The following is a 20,759-nucleotide window of genomic DNA, read 5'->3' as shown; positions in this document are numbered from 1 at the left end:
CAGCCTGTTGCTATTCCAGCCTTTGGAGGTAGAAACAAGGGATCCCCGAGCAAGCTGCCTAGTGAGACGAGGTTAGTTGGGAAGCTCTGGATTTGATAAATAGACTCTACTTCAAAGGATAGGGTGTAAGAATGACCCAGTAATATTCCCAGCAACAACCTTGGGCTTCTACATGCACGCACACCCCCACACATGCAAATGCACACACATGCAGACATACCACACACATAAATATGTAAAAAGAAGAAGAAGAAAAAAGAGCAAGGAAGATCTTAATGTATTCAGTGCCTGCAGAAGATCATTAATTGAAATTTAAAAATAAGTGGTCAGTGGAGCTATTAAAGGAAGACGTCTTAAAACTCTTCTAGGTGTTGATAGGAAAGTGTCTTGAGCTGCACTGATCCCCAGATACTAAGTCAGCATGGAGAGTGGGTTGCTGTTTCTATGTAAGCTTCATTGACTACCGTTGAAGTATTTTACAGCGATAGACGGTAAGTAAGCACTTTATATGTGCTGGGTACTAGAGATTTATTAGATTAAGTTTGTTGAGAACCTTTGACTTGGATTGTAGATGAAGAAATTAAGACTAATAAGCTCCGAGGATACAATTTAGTTGAATTTTCACCCAACCCCAGTGGTTGTACTCCTGAACACAAGGCAAAGTTATTCTAGTTTTCTTGAGCAAAGATGCAAAGAATCCCAGGTGAAGGATGCAGACTCTGCCTCTTGTTATTCACAGACTGAGGAGAACTGCTTGTGTTAGTTACAGACTACCCCTTTGTGTAGCAAGCAGGGGAGATAATGATGGGGTGAAAAGTAGTGGGCACTGTTTCAGGACTGCCTCCTTTTGTTTGACTAATTCCAGGCTGGCAAGGAGTTAGTGGTCCGGGTTGGTGTTGCCTTCCTTTCTTGGTATTAATATCTTCTGCCATATCATGCCATTTCTTACCTCCCTCCTATTTAAGAGTTGAACCCAGGGCCTTGGGTGTGCAGGGCAGATGCTCTATCTTGACGCTGTTGTCCCTTGTGTATCCAGGTTTGTAGGGCTGTGCTCCTGTCTCCTCAGCTGCTTCTCGTCTCTGAGTCCTCATCACCACATGGCCATCTCTGTAATGTGACCTTGTGTGATGCTGTTCTGAGGTACATTCTCTGGTCCGATTGCCAGTCCTTAGGCTTAGTTGAATAACCTCGTGTTGCTCTCTACAGTGGTCTGTCTACTGTTTCATCAGCCCTACATGGAAGTTTTCCCACTCATGCCAACTGTCTATTCCTCAGCCCTGTGATTTCTTGATGGTTGAATACATTTACATAGTAGCACATGTCTGGCTCTGATAAGCAAAGAGTTGTGAGTGTCTGCTCATACTGCCTGCCAGTCCTCAGGGCATCCTCATCTCTTAGTGACCTGTACGTGTCCTTTGTCCACTTTTAGTGACAGTTGCCATCTTGTATTAGGACAGTTGCCCATGTATTTGTGAAATTATTTCTATCTAGATATTAATCCGTCCTTACTAATTTTAGACATTTTATCTCATTTTCTATGGTGGTAGAGATTGGCTCAGAGCCCTGCATGTGCTAGACAAAGGCATTAAGTAAATACCCAGTCTAATTGTAGACATTTAAAACACTTTGCCATCTTGTTACTGGTTGATGTCATTTGCACTGTCCTTCCTTGATGCTGGGGATTGAACCTAGGGCCTTGTACATACTAGGGAGCTGTACTCCTTTTACACTAAATCATCTCTCAAATTTCATCTCTGCTTTTCTTTGTGGCTCCCAATTTTCAAATTTCATTTTGAAGAACCCCCTCCCCCTTTTGACCCAAGTTCTGATGATGTGCACCCAAATTACTTTACCATCCATCTCTTCTCACTTTTCCTCCTCTGTCCCTCCTTTGGTCCCTCCCTCCTTCCCTCCCTCCTCCCCTTTTCCTTTCTTCTACTTACTTCTACATCATTTTAGGATTTGACATAGTTACCTGTAGACATTTATTCCTTGAGAGTAGATGTGGTAAATTCCTCAAACATGACATCTTCATTTGCATTTAGGATTATGTTAATTAACTAGCCACTTTTATCTGTAATATTATCTTCTCCAAGAACTTTGAATGTCTATTTATTCAGACCAACATCCTTTTACTTTGGTTTTACTTTTCTGCCTAGAGGCTTGTGTGCTCTTGGTTGAATTTCCCCTGAAATATTCAAGAGCAGAAAACAATCTGCTATTTTTGTTACTCATCATGTATTGGTAGTTTTGTGAATAGAGCACTTTCTGTGGTTGTTAGTAGATGTCAGAAGCACCGAGCTCCTTAGGTGGTCAGTTCCTCCTGAGCAGAGAAGGAATGGGGGGAGTGGAATTACAGCTGCTAAGGAAGGTGCTAAGGAGCTGCTCCCTGAGCTTCTTACTGACAAGGCAGCCATTGCCAATGCCAATGATCCAGGTTCTGGTCCCCCCTTTACAATCACAAAGGTCAGGCTTCTGCTCTAAGCCAGGTTTAGTCTCCTCGTACTCTTCCTGGCTCCTTTGACACTTTAATGCTTGGTTAGTCTTGTTCCACACCTGACCTTTGACTACAGCTTATTTATTCATTCTCCAAAGACTCGGATAATTGGAAGCAGCCCGTCAGAAGCAGGAAGAGATCGTGCACATGCCATGGCTTAACACAGAGATCATGCTTTTCAGTAAAGGGGCAGGGAGTAAGCCCTTCTGTGGAACTGTTGCGTTCCTCTATTGCACTAGTGTGGAAGCAGCCATAGACACTGTGGGGATGACTGGAGGAGCGTTGTCCAGGAGGGCTTTATGTACAGAACAGGCACTGGTGACTTTTACCCATGGAGTATGGTTTAACGCCTCACTCAATGCATGGTGAATTTTTAAAACAACGAGTCTGTTTGAAATGGCATGGGTTTTTGGCAGGGGGAGTGATAAGTGGCATATGAAAGGCCACCATTTACAGAAATGTTCTGTGGCATCTAGCTTTTAACTGAGCAAATGGAAGTCAAGAGACACAGTTGAGAAGCAAGAAAACACCAGTAGCCAGGGTCCCTTGCTCCTGCAGCTCTTGACATGTGTTGCTCTTTGCTTTGTTTCTTTATCTAGTCATATGCACACCGTCATGGAAACTAGAAGGATTGCAGTCAGCAGTTGCTAACATATAGCTAGGTGGTTCTCAACCTGGGGTCAAACAACCCTTTCACCATCAGAAAACATAGATTATTGACATTGGGATTCATAACAGTAGCAAAATTATAGTTATGAAATAGCAAGGAAAGTAATTTTATGTTTGGAGCTCACCACAGTACAGGGAACTGTATTAAAGGGTCTCAGCATTAGGAAGGTTGAGGACCGCTGGTCTAACCTATCAGATTCTTTACTGATGTGGTGGTCACAGCAAGTGACTCTCCATATTAGAACCATTAGTTGTTCCTAAAAACACCTGTGCCCATGCTGGGTGAGCCACGGCTACATGCTTTGATGGCTCTGACTTCCACAGAAAGTCTGGGTCAAGCAGAGCCACCCTCCGTTGTTTCTCTTGTTTATGTGCTCTCGTTCTTTAGGCTGTCACTGAAATCAGTCCTTGATGTTGCTTTATTAAGGCTTATCTTGATCTATGAGACAAGACTGAAGACCAGGAGAGGAGATGGGCAGGGATGTATAACCATCTCTTTGTGTTTATCTAGTTTTGTCCCTCTCAGTTTCAGTTCTCTTCATCTCTGTGCCTTGGCTTCTCTTGATCTGCCAGACAGAAAAGACACTTATTCTTGAAGATCACAGTGGAAGCCTTGGTGGGTTAACACAGCCACTGTTTTTAGAAGGCTTCTAAGTCCATCAGCCTTCATTATCAAAGGTTTACATTCTCATGCAGATAGTAAAGGACAGGGAAAGGGGATTCCACCTCCCCCTTGCTTGTGGTCACCTTCGGCCTTTTGCTGTGAGAACACCCACAGTAGAGAGACAGGAGGAAGTAGCCATTGGTAACAAGGATCCCTTTGGGATCAGAGCCATCCAAAGGCTGCCAGGTCTCCCCTGTTGGGTAGCTTATAAATAGAACATTTCCCCCTTTTAAACCTGAGAAGGGTGGAAGCGTTGACGGGCACAATGCCTGGCCTCCTGTGCACTGGTCCACGAGGCAATCAGCTGAGTGCTCCTTCCCATCCAGCTTTCCACGCTGCCTGCCAGGGATGGCCGAGACAGAGACAGATACTTCTCCATGCTGTCTGCAGCTGTGCCCTCGTGGCCCTTCTTCCCCCTCCTGGTCCGTGCAGGTTTCTGTGGCACTCTGTTTTTGTCTTCCGAGGCTCAGTTAGAGTCAGGCAAGAGGCTGTGCAGGGGCTGGATTTCTGCATCTTGCCTTTCGCTAGGGATCCTGCTTGTGACATGCTTGCCCTGGCTGTATTGAACTAGAATTATATTTAGTAAAGCAGGTACATTTCAACTCCAGAGTGTCTTAGCTATGGGCAGAGTCTGGAGAGAGCGGAAATACTGCACAGACACTTGAGGTCCCCAGCTGTTTTCTGTGAGGAGACTGTCTTCCTAGGACAGTATTGGCAACTGCGGTCCTTGGATTTGCCAGCAGGGCTCCTTGAACTTGCCCAGGTAGTCAGAAGCTTTTTTTTTTTTTGCATATCCTGGAAGACATTTCAGAAATCCATTCTTATCTTTAGACTGACAGAGGCAGCCAGCATATAATTTTGCCATGGCCTAATGTTTGCCTTTCTCTCGCGATGTGGGCTTTGTATTGACAGATGCTACAATCTGGACTGCTAAGAACTAGCCCCTGACACCTCAGGTTGGGCCTCAGACAGGCAGCATGGTACAGGGGCCTGGATACCTCTCTAACTCCTAAATCAAGGGGTAGCTGAGGGTAGAGATTGAAAGATTGTCCCTAGTGTCACCAAGTCCAGGCTTTTAATTATTATAGTTAACGTTTAATAGAGTTCATGCTACACATGGTACAGTGTGCTAAGTGTCTGGGATATACTTTATCAATTGATGATTATTGTAGGAACCGAACAAGGGAGGTGGTATTACTGACCTCATTTGCAGATACTGGAGGTGTCTGTCTGAGTACATCCTTGTGACCACTCAGGTAATTTCTTTCCACCCTTATCAAAGATTTCAGATTGTACTTTTTACCATGTGTGTGTAAGGCTTAGCAATGGCTGTAAGGTTTCAGATGGAGTACTGTTGAGTCATGTATGGAGTTTTAACTCTGAAATACTACATGGATTGCAATCCCAGCAATGCCATTGCTATAATATTTGACTGTGGGAAACTCCAGGCCTCAGTTTACTTGTAGGAGGGACATGCTTCAGTACAGACATCTTGACTTAGTAGGTAAATTAAATAAATTTGGGATAGATATCCATTGCTTGTAGACATGATCATTAAGCATCACTATTTGTTGTCATTATCATCAGTAGCATGCTTACTATCCTAAGCTTGTGCCCATCGCTCAAGCTACTTAGAGTGTCTTCACAGGCATTGCCTCATTTAGTTTCCCTAAAGCCTTCATCTTAAATGTGTGTGTGTGGGGGAGGGGGGCGGTGGATAGATGAAGGCTGTTCATCACAGTGTGTGGTGGCACCAGAGCTCAAATCTGAGGCTTCTGAGTCAAAATGTCATCTTTTTCTCAGATGTCTCAGAGTTTATTGTGACAAAAAAAGAAAAAAAAGTCAACAATTCATTGGGCATCTGGAGGTAGCAGGTAAGTTAAAAACAAGCAAGCAAGCAAACAAACAAACAAACAAAAAGATAGGAGAAAAGGTCTTGGTAGGCAGAGGGATTTGGCCCTGTGTTTGAAATACTTAGGTCTTCATGGATTTTTATTGGTTTAGAAATTAGTGCAAAGTCAGCGCAAAGCCCCAGGGGCCTTAATAAAAGGAATCTAAGCTGGCAGACTAAGATGCTCTCAGCATGCCAAGTCCACTGGCAGAAGATAATGGTTCTGGTGATCCAGGGGCACTGGAGTCAGTGTCCTGACTCTTTTCTGTGGCATATGTGTAGGCCTTAGCCATGCTCTGCAGCAGCTGACGAGGTGCCACCTGGGCCTCCTGACTTATGTCTGATGGGCCTCTTTCTGCAGCTGTCCTAGGGCCTCCTTAATTTAGGCAGAGGGCTAAAAGGGTTTTCCCAGCAGCAGTGATTTATCTCTGCCTTCTGTATATGTTCCTTTTGTCACTGTAGCTCTCCTTCAGCTCGTTTTTCTGTTTGTCCCTAGAAACTGTGGAAAGGAGAGTCAGTGACTGTGTATCTGGCGGGCAGGGGAGGAGAGTTTTGGTTGTCATGGCTGTTGCCTAGAGGACAGGCTGTGAGTGGGTGGTCCCCTGTGGGATAGTTCCTGCCTTCTTCATATGCACAGGTTCTATTATGTTAAGTCTGTGGAGAACCTTTTATCTATTGACTCTTGGTCTCTTGGCTGGAAAAATAAAAATTTACTTGTTTCTTCATTCAGGAAACATTTGTGAGCCTCTGTCCTCATAAAACTGGTACTATCTTTAAATTTTTAATTGAAAAATTTTAACTGATGTATTAAAAATACAAAATGTGAATATTGAATTGTCTAACATAAAGTATTGATATTTATATACATTGTATAATATGGAAGTTGTATTCTAGAGAGATTGACAACAAACTATAAACAAATAGATCAGGATATGCTTTCTGGTAGAGGCAAGTCTTCTGAAGAAGTATGAACAAAGGGCCAGAGAATCAGTGAAGGGCACTTAGTTAGGTCAGATGGCTAGCCCCTCCTAAGAAGAGACACTTGAGCAGAAACCTGGAGGAAAAGAGGGAAGGATGCATGTGAGATGTTGACAGGTTACTATTGCCAACGAAAGGGCCAACCACATACAAACACCCTAAGGAGGGGGTGAGTGGAGCTCTAGGGATATTAAAAAGGACCACTGGGACAGGATGGAAGGAGGCCCAGAGAAGAGAAGCTAGGGAGGCTGGGACCAGACCAGAGAGCTTGTAAGACTGTGTCCTTATCATTGGAAAAGCCCCTAGAGCATTGTGATAAGATGTGGTGGATGACCTGTGCTGATGTTATTAAAGAGATGACTCTGGAGTTGGTAAGGAGTGGAATCTAGGGGACAAAAGTAGAAAAATGTAGGAGATGATTGTAGCAGTTCAGGAAACGGACTCTACAAGCTTGGGTCCTGGTATTAGCTGTAAGTATAGCAATAAGTAGCTAGCTTTTAGGTGTGTTTTAAGTTATTACTTACAGGCGTGGCTAATGTGTATGAGTGGATATGGGACATGAAAGCAAGCAAGGATAGTGTTACTGGAACAGGCCATCTTACTGTTAGAAGACACTACCAAGTATCTCATCCTTTCAGCTAGCTTGAACATAGCACCAGCTTGGGGCGAGTGAAATATTAGCTCAGATATGTTTTTTCTATATCATCTTTACTACATATGTTTACATATACATATGTCATATTCATTATTATCATTTTTCTTTAAATCAGTTTTTTAACCTCTTCTTTAAAATGTCATGCTGTGTGTTTTATGTCAAGCAGATTTCAAACACTCATTTATGTAGGTAGTTAGCTCCAAGAAATATTTGTGAGCTTCTTGGAATCATTCCATATACCACAGTGACAGAAGCTCATATTACATATTAAGACCCATCACTGGTGGCGCCTTCCTATCCTGCAGGGAAGGTAGTAGTGTGGATGCTGACGGTTGTGTTGGTAATGTTTTTTGTCTCTGGCCATGATAGTTTGAGGTGCTAGGTGCTTTCCAAGGGGTTCTTCCATTTACCAAAGCACTATGTTTAGGAGAGGGCCTAAGATTTGTGTTGCACATGTACCCTACTTCTCTTGACCCCTGGAATTGATACTGCTACTAGAAGAGAAAGAGCAGGATCCAGAAACCAGTCATCCAGCTCTCCATCCTTTCTGGCTGTTGAGTGAATTCACTCAGAAAGTAGTACAGAAGAGAAGGAACTCCGACATCAGACTGGGTTAAAACCATGGTCCCCATCCTTACTGACTCAGCCACCTTATAAAAGGTCCTTAATGACTGAGCCTAAGCCTCCTGTGTGAGAAATAAGATCACGAAGATGATGATATGATGCTTTTAGTGCATAGCCCCAAGCAATGTAGTCTGTCTTGCTAAGTGGTGGCTACTGTTAGCATTGTTGTTACCACTTAGCCTTGTGAGCCTGGTTTTTCTCATCATTAAAGTTTAGCAGAGATGTTGGGAAAATCAAATCAGCCATAGTTTATTAATTTATTTTCTAAAACTGTAATGTATTATCCCTCATTAGTGCGAAAGCACAGCAAACAGTTATTAGCAGGAAGAGGAGCAATATTTACCCAGTGGGATTATCATGAGAGCCAACGTGAACTTGGGCATGAAAATTTTCACCTGCTGCTAAGTTTGATTGCATGTAATAACGGATAGTGTTGGTGGTATTGCGACTCATCAGTATTTGTTTAGCCCCAAGTAAACCTCAGTTGCTGTCCATTTCAGTTGACTCTCATGACACTTGGTGAGTTGTCCCCACTCTGCAGACAGGAAGATGAATGGTTTAGGGATGAACCACCTCCAGGAAGCTAACCATTCAGCCAAAGGTAACAGAAACAGAATTCCACCCTAGGCCTGCTTGGCATTGCAGCTCCTCATTCAGGAGCTCTTTGCGCTCTACACTGCTTTAGTGCGTGCGATTCGGTAAGTGTTCAAGTTGGTTTGCGTTTTTTGAATGCGTGCTGGTCAGGGAGTAGAGACAAATACAGCTTTGGCTATAGGGGCCAGGGAACAGGAAGGGGTCCTGGTGGCTTGCTTAGAGTTTATATCTCAATGATTGAGAAGGATTTTGCCAGTATTCCCTAGGTCCCAATGGAAGATTCTGATAGCTCCTCTCACAGGGCTGACAGCCCAGGGGGCTCTAGGCCCGGGGTCTTCATGTGATTTCAGAAGGGGCAATAACCCCCATGATCCTCCCTGTGAATGTGTGGGTCCTCCCCCCCCACAGTTGTTCTCTCTGTTGCATAGTTGGACCAATATGGGTTTTAATTTTCCTATCCTCTCTCACTCTCTTTTTTTCTTTTTTTAAGGGAATGGCGTGTGTGTGTGTGTGTGTGTGTGTGTGTGTGTGTGTGTGTGTGTTGTAGTATCACTTTATATTGATACAGGAAGGAAATAGTAAGATCAGGGCATGTTTTAAACTAACCTTTATACCCTCTCAGAAAATGAAAAAGCCAAAGACATGAAGCTTCCATAACCCTCTACTCTCATAGGCTTATGACTTGGAATGTAAATGGCCAGTTTGACTGTGCCATTCTGCCCCTCCGCAGCTCCCCAGGACTCGTTGCTAGCTTACCTAAAGCGAGTCCTCTTCTTTTTCTCATATCATGTTCACCACTATGGCACACGGTAACAGATACAGTAGTGAATGAAATTAATAACTAGAGATACTTATGAACCATTGTCTTCACGATTGCATATTTTAATTTGGTATTTGCCATTATTTTTTACAGTCACACAAACAAATATAAGCTTGACAGCTGTGCTGTCTATTCTGACGGAGGTTGATGAGACACAATGGGTATTCAGCTAGGAGGGCAGATTAAGGAGCCTTTTTGGAGGACTTTATACTTACGGAGAGTTCTGTATTAACTGGGCCAAGGGACTTAGGCTAGGCTTTTTGCTTATGCAAAGGCTAGATAATGTAGTTAATGAGATGCTCAAAGAAAGCCAGTGTGGTAAGGTCCTGAGAGCTAGGGGAGTGGCATCTCGGGAGGCTGGAGAAGCAAGCTGGGGCTGGGCCATAAGGCTCTGCTGGTTCATGTTCAGGATTTGGGTCACCTCCTGAACAGTGTTGACACTACCCTTGACACCTAAGAGTAAGAGTGATAGCAGTTCCTTAAAGCAAGAAATGGGCCAAGGATGATTTGGGTTTTTTGTTTGTTTGTTTTGTTTGTTGTTGTTTGAAAACCTAAAACAATGGGTCTGGCTCATAGATGGATAACAATGCTTTTGCACCGAGGTGAGTTGTTTGGGTAGAGGTTATGTGGTATTAAGCCTAATGGGTGCGTTGGCTCAGGACAGATTGATGCTGTGAATGTAAGCAATCATGTGCATTCTTTGAGAGAAGGAATGGATATCACCTGTTTTAGAATGAATTGGACAAGCCAAGGTTGGGAAGAGCTTGACAGAGTGTGCCACTGACAGATTGTAAGTAGGGAGGCAACATGGTTTGTTGTCGTTGCTGTTTGTTTGTTTGCTGTTACAGATGGGGACAGCAAGGTAGTGGAAAGGCAGTGGAATCAAGAAGGAATATGAAGAGGCTAGCTCAGCGGTTGCTGCAGTTGGCCTGGCAGCCCAGATAGCTGAGGGGGAGATGGCTATGGATTGTAGGAGATGCACTACTGCCCCCTGTATGCTCTCTGGTCCCAAGCTCAGCAGTAGTCTCCATTTTTTGGTTCCCAAAGGAGGAGAATTCACATTGGGACACAGGCTGAGTACATCAGTAACCACGTTTTACTTTTGCCCCTAAGAAAGCAAAAATTAGAATACTTCATCCAGAGTAGAGAACACACCAATCTGTATAGTCGCCTCAAAGGGCTGTGTCTAGAGTCTTAGCCACCTCTGTTGTGGTGTGGGCTGTTCTATTAGTCAGAAGCTTTCTTAGTATCTGTCCTTTTCCATGTTCATTCTGTTAGGTGGTTGTATTAGATGTTAGAATATGTTTAGAGATGTAACTACTCAAAGTTGAGAAGTTTACTAGGAGAAAGGGCAACAGTGCCTTGCGCACGCTCCTGGGGGTTCTTTCAGAGGAGAGAGAAGAGCCTGCTGAGACCACCTTAGTGGGTTTTCCCATCCCTGTGCTTCCTTTTCTCAGGCCAGCTTGGGTATCTCATACTCCATGGCAAGCCCTCTTACTTACTCAGTGTTTTAACTTCACCATTACTTTTCATTGTGTTGGAACCAAGACAGGGATGATGGAGGGACCTAGACAAAATTGAGAAATGTTAGGAGAGAATGGTGGGAAGTTTGGTGATGTTTTGGATGTGTAAGGAAGGCGAAAAGTAAGATGTTCTTGATTTTGTTAAGAGTTGTCACATACGTTCACACACCATCACCACCACCACCAACTGCATAATTCTTTTAGAGATACGAGGATGTTATCTCAGATGAGAACCCAGAAGCTTGCATCAGTGGTTTTTTAATTTTTAATTTTTATTCATAGTACAGCAGTAGTAGTTATGGTAAAACTGTGTCTTTTTATCTGGACTGCTTCAGTTTCCACCTTTTAAGCAAGAGAAAGAATTGATTGTACCTTATCTGGTGGTGTTCTTATCATCGCACTGTGAGTCACCTGCATCCTCCTCCTCCTGGAGTTCATATTGGTTCAGTAACCCAAACCCATACCACTTTCAGGTACCCTTCAGGGTTTGCTCTGAGAAGCTCCAAGCTGAATGAGCATGTTTTCCCATCTTGCAGTGCTTCTATAGAGTGGAGTTGTAAGACTCAGTCTCCTTTCTTTCTCTGAAAAGGAGAGATAAACAGGGCTTCAACGTTGGGATGAAAGTTTGGATGGCTGCACCTTTATAACTTGGAAGGTCAGCCTGTGCCTTCTGTGTGCGCTCTGCCAACATTAATTATAATACACCAGTGTGGGCTGCTGATGTAAACCTGGGCCCAGGGAACTTGAGGCTAAGGAGGGGTGAGACGCTAAGTTTTAACTGCATCACAGGATGCTGAGCCTGGGAGCCACAGGTCCTACATCAACTCACTGCAAGTCAAAATAAGGGACTAATACAGACCTAGTAGATATTTAATGAGAGATTATTTCTGGCGATTATAAGGATACAGAAATTGCAAATAGATCCCTGACCTTTTTGAGCCTTGGCTCAGTGAATGAGCTGAATCACCTGCTCAAGGGGATTAAGGACAGCCACATCCATCTGGCGGGCTACTTTCTCAGTCACTTGCAAACTCAGCTCCGGCTCCGTGGTGATGTTGTTCCAGACCTTTCAATGGGGACTCGCTTTGCAGACTCCATCTCAGTTGCTTAGGTTATGAACCCACTGGGCCAACATCACAAATGATGTTCTACTTATGTATACAATGAAATCCCTGTCGCATTAGCAATACTTAGTCCAAGTTAAATATTATGCAGTTGTTAATAATTAGTAACCCCATCATGATGTCTGCAGGAGATTCAAATTGATGAGAGTAGAAGTCAAACTGTGTGTGTGTGTGTGTGTGTGTGTGTGTGTGTGTGTGTGTGTGTGCGTGCTTATGTTTGTATGTGTGCATGCACATGTGTGTAAGGGAAGGGGACAGGACAAAGGGACAGATGGAAAAGTGCAGGGAAGTAACAATGCAATAACTTGTATCAGCTCTAGTTTAGAGGTTCAGAGCAATGGTTGGTAAACTGTATTTTAGGAAGTCTTGTTTCTTAACATAATTTTATCTTTTTACAAAAACAAAGTAGTTAACACAACATACATCTCTGCCTTAGCAGAGTTATCATGTAATAAACTAGGCTTAACAGAGTTATCTTGAGCTCCTGTTTGCTCTACAGCAGGTAAATGCTATGTACATATGACAACTGAAATACACTGATAAATATGTTACCTGTATGAACTGTAAGGATTTTTAGTTTAACATCAGTATAAAGGAAATCTGCTTGCTTTGTAACAAATTGAAGAAATTGCACCACCATAGGGAAAACCAATCCGAACATTGAGTGTGATCTTTGCCATTTTCAAAAAACAAATCATAGTTAATATAACTTGGTAGAATTTAAGTTTTTGGATATATCAGGAAAGTTCCTTTGCATTTTTTCCCACATTATCACTTGCCTAGAGATGAGTCTCATTTCCTAGTTGACCTGGTGGGTCATCTAAGCTCTGGGACTTTCTCTCTCAGTTGCCAAGTTCTTTCCACTTTTCTGAAACTTTTGTTGATGTTTCTGGGGTAAGGAAGTGGTTTTTGTCCAAGATGAAGCTCATCTGTGTTTAGAAGGAAACAGTGTTCACAAGCTTGCTCTTAAAACATCCAAGTTTGGAAGAATTCGTATCAACAGCTCCCAGAGTTCAGTGCACAATAGTGGTTCCTTTTCCTCAGACTTCTGACAACCCTTTGAAAAGATACTCTGAAACACTTCTCTAAAATTAAGTAAAGGGTTCTGCTGAGAACAGGATGACAGTCATAAATGTTTTGGGAAGTTTTTAAGCATAAATAGATAATTTCCTGCCCAACCCATACTTTCCTAGTGGCTGCATTCTGAGCACTTCACGAAAGAATGAGAATTGTGATCTGCACATGGAAAGGTGCTCAGTGTTCTTAGTCATCTGATGCAAAACAAAACCACAGCAAGAAAGCGCCCTCACCACCGGGGAGGCTGTAATGAAAAGAGACAATAACTAATGTCGAAGGTGATCAAACAGACTCACTCCTTTGTGAATTGTATGTGTGGATATCCAAAGCTTGGGGCTGAGTTTTGTGGATGTCTGTCCTCTTACTGTGACTTAGAAACTAGTTTTCCCTGGGAAAATTGTTCCTGTGGGTTGTTTCATGTTCTGAGTGGCCTCAGAAGGCACTGAGCAGAGGGAAGACCTGTTGCGTGCTGATGTGCTGCAGAGAGGGGCTCTAATGCCTCTGGGGCTCTACCTCAGGGAGCTTCGTGGTTCTCAGCTGCCTCAGTGTTCCTCTGGTCACTTCTCTTTCTTTCATTTCCCACTTGATTTTCTAGTCACCAGAACAGAATTATCTTTAAATTCAAAGTCATATTTAAAGCAGTTTGGCGATTTGGCCCCTGGAATGTGTCTCTACATGTTAACTTGGCAACTTTGGTCATATTTAGCTTTTCTAAGCCTCAGTTTTTTTCCACCTGTAACATGGGGCTGATACCACTATCACTCAAGAAGATTTGCTGCCAGTGCAAGAGGCGATGTCGGTAAAGCACTCACCCAGTTTTCCAAGGCACTTCACATTTGCTTTATAGATGACTGCAAGCAACTATTCCTGTGGCTCAAAGTGGAAGGTGTCTGTCCCTCTGTGCTGCCATCTTTTGTTAGAAACTGAGGGTAGTTCCAAAGTTACTGTGAGAACTAACTAACATAGTACGTTCACAGAGTGGGCTCTTTGTCAGTATTACCCATTTATAAATTATGATTTGACTTGTATTTCTTTGTCTTTGCATGAGAAAGGGAAGAGCGCCTGTGACCACACCATGGTTGGTTCCCCAGTGTGCGCACCTTACACTGAGCTCACTTGCACAAGCAAGGCCTGACTGCACTTCTCTTGTTCTTTCAGTGGCACAGTTGGACAGCATCGGCTTCAGCATAATAAGGAAATGCATCCATGCGGTGGAAACCAGAGGTAAAGTGGTCTACCAGATGGACAGATGGCGTTGTTCTCATGGAAGATCACTTATCTGTGAGGCAGCAGACCTGTTAACCTGCTGCTTCTGACTTTAAGTAACTCATTAACTCCCCTGGGGCCACTATTGGTGTTTCTGCAGGTCACATTGGTCTGAAGGAGGAGTTCTCCACCTGTTTCATGTCACCCATATCTCTGTTTGATCACAAGAGTGTCTTATATGTATACAAATAGAATTCTTAGGCCTATGGAAACCAGTTTTGAAACCCAGTTATTAAAATAATTGAAAATATAGCTGAAGTAGAGCAGCAGATACGCTTCTGTGTTAAGAAGTTTGTTCAAACTTGTAGTGGTAGGTTCCATAACCAGCATAATCTGGAAATTGCAGCATTCTGTAATAGTGTAAAGAGTTAGGAAAATATAGTGAGTTTCAGACCATGCTGCAGGCATTGCTAGTACCACTGGGATTTGGCATCCATAAGGGAGGGAAGTGTGCAGTGCCACTGACAGTGAAAATAGGGCTCTTTTCCCATCTACTCCATAGACCCCTGGATTCTGTCCAGGGGCTATCGCAGAGTCTGTGGACACCAGGGAAGCACCTCTGCTCTACAGACCTGGATCTGAGAACCATCAAGGACAGAGAAGAAAGGGCTTTGCAGGCCATGAGAGAGGAGGCTGGTTTATTGCAGTCTACCACAAACCAGAATCCTTAGTTCTGGCGTCACACATTTTTAAGTGTTGGATCCATTGTGGCCCTGAGAAAAGCTGTTAACCATCTCTCCACTCAGCTTGATCAAAACCAAGAGACTAAGCCTATTTAATTTTCAACGTTCTACCTACTTACACTTTTATTTTTTGAAAGAAATTCTGACTTTTAAAGAAGAGTTGTAACCTTACCAGTGAGTAAATAGAAAGGGAGAGGGAGATACACACACATGCACACACGCATGCACGCACGCACGCGTGCACACCCACATGCATGTGTACAGGTGGGAGACAGCAGAATATCTTGAGTTCTTGTGTCTGTATGTCCTAATGAGGGTTCTTGTTCCAAAGAAGTTACTTTGACATGTACAAGCATCTGTGTGTTTTGTTTTTTAATGTTTGATTGCTTCTCTTCAACTTCCTTCAACAAAAAATTAAGACAGATAATATGTACCCAGAAAACATCAAGTAGACGTGATTAGAAATTGATTTTGGAAAATAAAGATGTTGGTCATGTTGAGCCAAAGTAGTGTTTATACACAGTGATGTGTCTAAAATGCAAAATCAGGAATCAATCAAATTTGGCTAAAGCAGGGGTGGTTCACTTGTGCCATAAAGTCCTGTGAATCACTAAAAATAGAAATGTCTTTGACATCCCATATTTACATTTATTAAGTGAAAAATACAACTTAAAAACAAATGGCTGTCCTGCTTGAGCCCATTTTTGTGGTGCCCCTGAGAGGACATCCTCTGCACAGGTCTCAGTGTGGCACTAGTGGCTCTCTGCTCTCTTTTAATTTCCTCTTTTACTACTCTGTTTGCCTTTGCTGTAATTCCTAAGTTTTTAAAGGGCTTATATTTTAAGGAAATTTTAGAGAGGTGTATTTTTTTCTTTATTATTTTAAAGGGAAAGGATAAAATCATGGTGTTCATCTATAATCCTGCTGTTCAGGAGGCAGGAATTGCACAAGGCCATCCTGAGTGACAGAGTGAGGCACTGTCTCAAATGAGAACAATTAGAAAGGGCAGGAGAATAGGGTAGGCAAAGGTGGAAGCACATACATCCGTACACAGCTTAAGGTGGGCTGTGTGTCCATCCATCTGAGCAGCCCAAACCAAGAGGAAAACCTCTTCAGCTAAAACTCTCCTCAGGGTCTATGATCACTGTAAACCTGCAGCTTGTGAACCTCGTAGGCCACTGTAAGAAGTTCTGAATATTGTGTACACCTAAGAACTCATTGGAATGCCTTAAGAGAGGTAGTATGAACTAGCTCTCACAGTAAGAAGCTCACGGGGGAGCTATAGGAGGAGCACACAAGCTCCTGAGAGGTACCAGGTGTGATGGACTTGGGCCAGCAAGAGGGAAGCCATTTTTAATCCCTTACTCTAAATTGTTCTTTGTTGGAGCTCAGGAGATAGATCATTAATAACACATGAGGCTTTGGGTTTGATCCCCCAAGTAAAAATGCTGGGCATGGTGACAGACATTTGTAATCTTAATCCTGGAAAAGCAGAAACAGGAAGCTCCATGGGCCTCACTGACCACCCAGTGAAGCCAAGTTGATGAACTCTAGGCCAATGAAAGAACCAGCCTTAAAGGAAGCAGATGGTATTCCCAAGAATCTGAGGTTGTCTTCTGGCCACCATGTGCATGTACATACATGTGTACCCACACACGTGAATAGACATAGGCCACATGCATTCACACGTGCATGCAGATCTTCTCTTGTAAGTGGCACGGTGGCACTCTAATCCACACACTTTAGTGAACAGAAGTTCTGTTGTTTGAGTTCAGTCTTTAAGTATTGCACAGTAAACACCTTTGCTCTGACTGTGATGGATTTTCTGATTTCCCAGTCTTGACTAACATTCCCTAAGATGGAAAACGAACTTACAATTTAGTATTTTTATGCTATGTGTAAAAATAGATGGAAAGTGATTTATCTTTTTCTGTGAATGAATTTTTTAGTCATGCCACTTTGTACTTTTGAATGTAAGAAATGGTTAAATACTACAATCTTAAAAATAATGCATTTTTGCATCTTTAAAAATCTTCATCTGTTGCCTTTGGCAAGAGGAAGGGAAGCCTACTGACGACCTGGGTAAGGTGAGGGCTGGAGTGTACAGCACACCCGTGAATCCTAGACAGCTGTGCCAAATCCCACTCCTTTGCTAAAAGCTGAGCTGAGTGGCAGGGACTTTAATTACAGCAGCTTTTAGAAGGACAGAGAAAATGAAGGAAAACTAGGAGAGCGTTTAGCCTTGTGGGCCTGACTCGTGTTCTGATGTTCACCTAATTAAATCATCATCTTTTCTCTTCTCAGGGATCAATGAACAAGGACTCTACCGAATCGTGGGGGTCAACTCCAGAGTGCAGAAGCTGCTGAGTGTCTTGATGGGTTAGTGCAGCAGTGGCTTTCTCTTGGGCAGCCTACTCAAGGTCTCCTGGTTTCTAGGTAGCTTAGAGGGAGGAATCAGGGTATGCAAGTGCTGCTGATGTCCAGAAATCTGCCCTGCTTGCTGGTAGTGGCTCTGGACATTAACAAGAGAGGCTCTGAGCAGGCCTTCAGGAGACTGAAGGAAACCAGCAGGGCAAGCATTAATTCAGTCTTCAGACTCAGCACCCCAGTCCAAGCGTTACCTCGTCACTCACGTGACTGCTACTGCTATGTCTTTAATAGCTCATGACTCCTTCTAGCCTCTTTTGAGGCAGGTATCCAGTAGGACACACCTCATGTCCAAGAAAGGGCATCTTTTCAGCCTATGAGGACCTCAGGGCCACATTTTCCTGATACTGAGGGTACCATGTAGCTCAGATAAAATGCATATATGCAGATAAAACCCCGGATCCCTCCTGCTTCTAGATATCACGCCTTCACTTGATCCTCTTTCCCTGGCTGATGTATAAATAGAAAGCCACTACCTCCAAATGTGCAGTGTTTGAATCAAAATCCATGAGACAAAGTTGCCTAGGCTGCAGATAGCCTGTATTTTTAGCTGTGCAGCCAGCCTCAGCGAGTCACATGGATCTAAATGGCAAACCGATCAGATTTCATACATCAGTGCCTGCTGTCCATGTCCACAAAAGCCCTAGCCTGGTGTTTGGGAAGACCAACTCTCGTTCAGGCCTCTAACTTGGCATTTTAGGAAAGGGCCGTTATCTTGTGTTTGTCACTTCTTCTGTCATCCCAGTTTCTGAAAATAGCTTTCATATGTGCAGAAATCTATTCCTTTATATGGGCCAGAATGAGCTACTTGCTGCTGTGGTCAAAACTCCATGGTGTTAGGAGTTACACCAAGGCCTGCTATTTGAGACCACAGCGTCTAGGAGGTGCTTCTACATTTACTTTCCACTTTTAAATTCAGATGTAGGATACAGTTCATTTTTTACATTAATTTTTAAAATGTTTTTGAGGAAATTGTGAGAGACACATGTGCTATAAGAAACAGGGGATCTTTCTCACCCTTGGCCCAATTTCCTCCAATGATAGCATTTTACCAGGCTTTATTTCGATATGACAGAGAACTGACATTGATATAGTCAAAGCACAGAGTGTCTCCACCCCACTGAATGGCCTTGTGATACCTTTTGTTTACTGCCTTACCTCCTCACACATAGTCCCTAACCAGTCCTTGGTGACCAGTAGTCTTATTTTTTTTTTAAATTTTTTTCTTTTAACTTTGCCATTTTGAAATTACTTGTTATATATGTGGAATAATAGAATGTGTAAGTTTGGGAGTTGAGTCTTTTTTTTTTTTTTTTTTTTAGTAAGCTTAATTATTTCCAGAATTGAGAAACTTGTATGTATCATTACTTGTTAATTTCTTTTTAACTACTGCGTAGTATTCCACTGTCTGAGCACACCACAGTCTCGTCATTCATTTGCTGCAGTACTTCTGGGTTGTGTTCTCTTTTACACTCATATTAGTAAAGCTGCTGTAGATATTTGAATAGAGAATTTTTATGTGAGCGTATGTTTGTTCTCATAGAATAAGTGCCCAAGAGTTCTATGGTTCGGCCATATGGTGATATGGCTTAATTTGGAGAAATTCTAATATAAGGAAGAATTAAGAGCATAGCAGGTGTCAGCCTTCAATCTTCCATTTCTTCTTAGGATCTGGAATGAGTTTCTAGGTGATAGTGATATTAAGGTCTAGAAAGAGCTCCTGCCTTTCCACAAAGTCCTACTAGGGAGGAGATACGCATGCTCCTGAAAGCTGTTAGGTACTCATGTGGGGATAGTACTTAGTCCGCCCTGAATCTAGAGATAGAATAGTGAAGGAGAGACAAGAACTCAGATTAAGCAAATGTGAGCAACAGTACAGGCCGAGGCAGGCTGTGCAGGGCAGGGGCAGAGCCTATGGATGCCGTGAGGTTATTCATTAGTATCTGAGAGAACCAAGTGAGCCTGAAAGAGGACAGTTAATGCCGAACAGCTAAGGTGGTTTGTTTTGCTGACAAACCTAAGTACAATGCTAAGGAGTTTAGAGACGTCTTTATTTTTTTAATTGCACTGTTAAAAGTTCTAAGTGGTAGATATACATGCATTGTGGGAAGAGTCAGGAATATAATTTAGAATAATTCAGAGGAGAAAGGGCATTTGCTTATGTGGCTGGTCCATCCACTATGACAGCGCATGCAGGGTCAAGGGACTCTTGTGCCGTTCTTACTTCAAGCCCTTTCCCTTTTTTTTTCTTCCTCTAGTTTTTCATTATTTGTGTCCTCTGCTGGCCTTGGCCTTGGCTTTGCTCTCTCTCTGGGAGTGTCCCAGATAGACCCAGGCACTGGGAGCTTGCATCACTCAGAGGAGTGTCTTTAGGGTAACAGTTTTGGCAGAAGGCCACAGAGAGGGCTGTGATTGGCCAGTGTGGGCCATTCACATGATAAACTTTTCAATTCGGAGCCAATCACATTATCCTTAGCAGATGGATGCAGATGGCCTGGAGTCTGGGCCTGGGCCTGGGCCTGGGCCTGTGCCTGGCCTAGAGAGTAGGGATGAGGCTAGTCCATGGAAGCCCGTGGGCAGAGCAGGATCATTGATGAGAAGGGGAGGGACCCTTCCCTGGAATAAAGGTTGTTATGGCACTAATGAAGTGTGTCCAACACAGCAGTAGCAAGGTTAGGATTAGGTGAACAACATAACAAAACATGGCTTTTGCATGTGATCACGGAAAGGGCCCTATAACAAGGTAATAGGTAAGGCAAGAACCCCTTCCTCATCTAAGGCTGCACCAAAGAGATGGGGCTCAGTATCCAGTATTCTATGTAGAGAGACCAAGGCGAGGCGTCAAATAGAATTCAAAGATGACAGTGTGAGGCGATAGTATTGGAAAGAAATGCAATGTTTTTGAAGTCTGTAGAGATCCATGTTGGGCAAAAGAGATGCTCCAAAAGGCAGCGGTTCTGATCACTAATCTCAGCAGCCCCCTCACGAGGTTCTGCTCTTGTTCTCTTCCTCAGCTGTCTTAGGTGTAGAGAAAGGTAACCATGAGGATGAGAAGGATGTCATGAAGGAGGACTAGCCAGCAGCTGACAGTCAGAAGGCTAGCTGCCTCTGCCACGACAACATTCCACATAGGCTGGAATATAAATGAGCCTACCAGGAGTAGAGCCGACCAGAGTGTAATGTGTAACCTGACGCTGAGAATGGGGCCTGTGGGTCTCTGTCTCCCTGTCAGTCGGAGGAATCTTGTACCCTTGCAGTTGTCAGGCC

At 43.3% G+C, this 20,759-nt stretch overlaps 1 protein-coding gene across 4 annotated transcripts in view; it reads left to right on the top strand.

Moving 5' to 3' along the window:
- The window catches only part of ARHGAP26 (Rho GTPase activating protein 26), a 382,879-nt gene that overhangs the window by 211,613 nt on the left and 150,507 nt on the right, over positions 1-20,759 (top strand). For all 4 annotated transcript variants that reach the window (XM_084779977.1, XM_084779979.1, XM_084779980.1 and 1 more), the window contains 2 exons: positions 14,275-14,340; positions 17,370-17,444. In XM_084779977.1, the coding sequence (XP_084636103.1) occupies positions 14,275-14,340; positions 17,370-17,444 (141 nt within the window). The remainder of the gene's footprint in view (positions 1-14,274; positions 14,341-17,369; positions 17,445-20,759) is intronic.

This window comes from Acomys minous, assembly GCF_964271855.1.
Source record: "Acomys minous genome assembly, chromosome: 4".
NCBI lineage: Eukaryota > Metazoa > Chordata > Mammalia > Rodentia > Muridae > Acomys > Acomys minous.
This window is presented reverse-complemented; position numbering and strand designations above follow the sequence as displayed.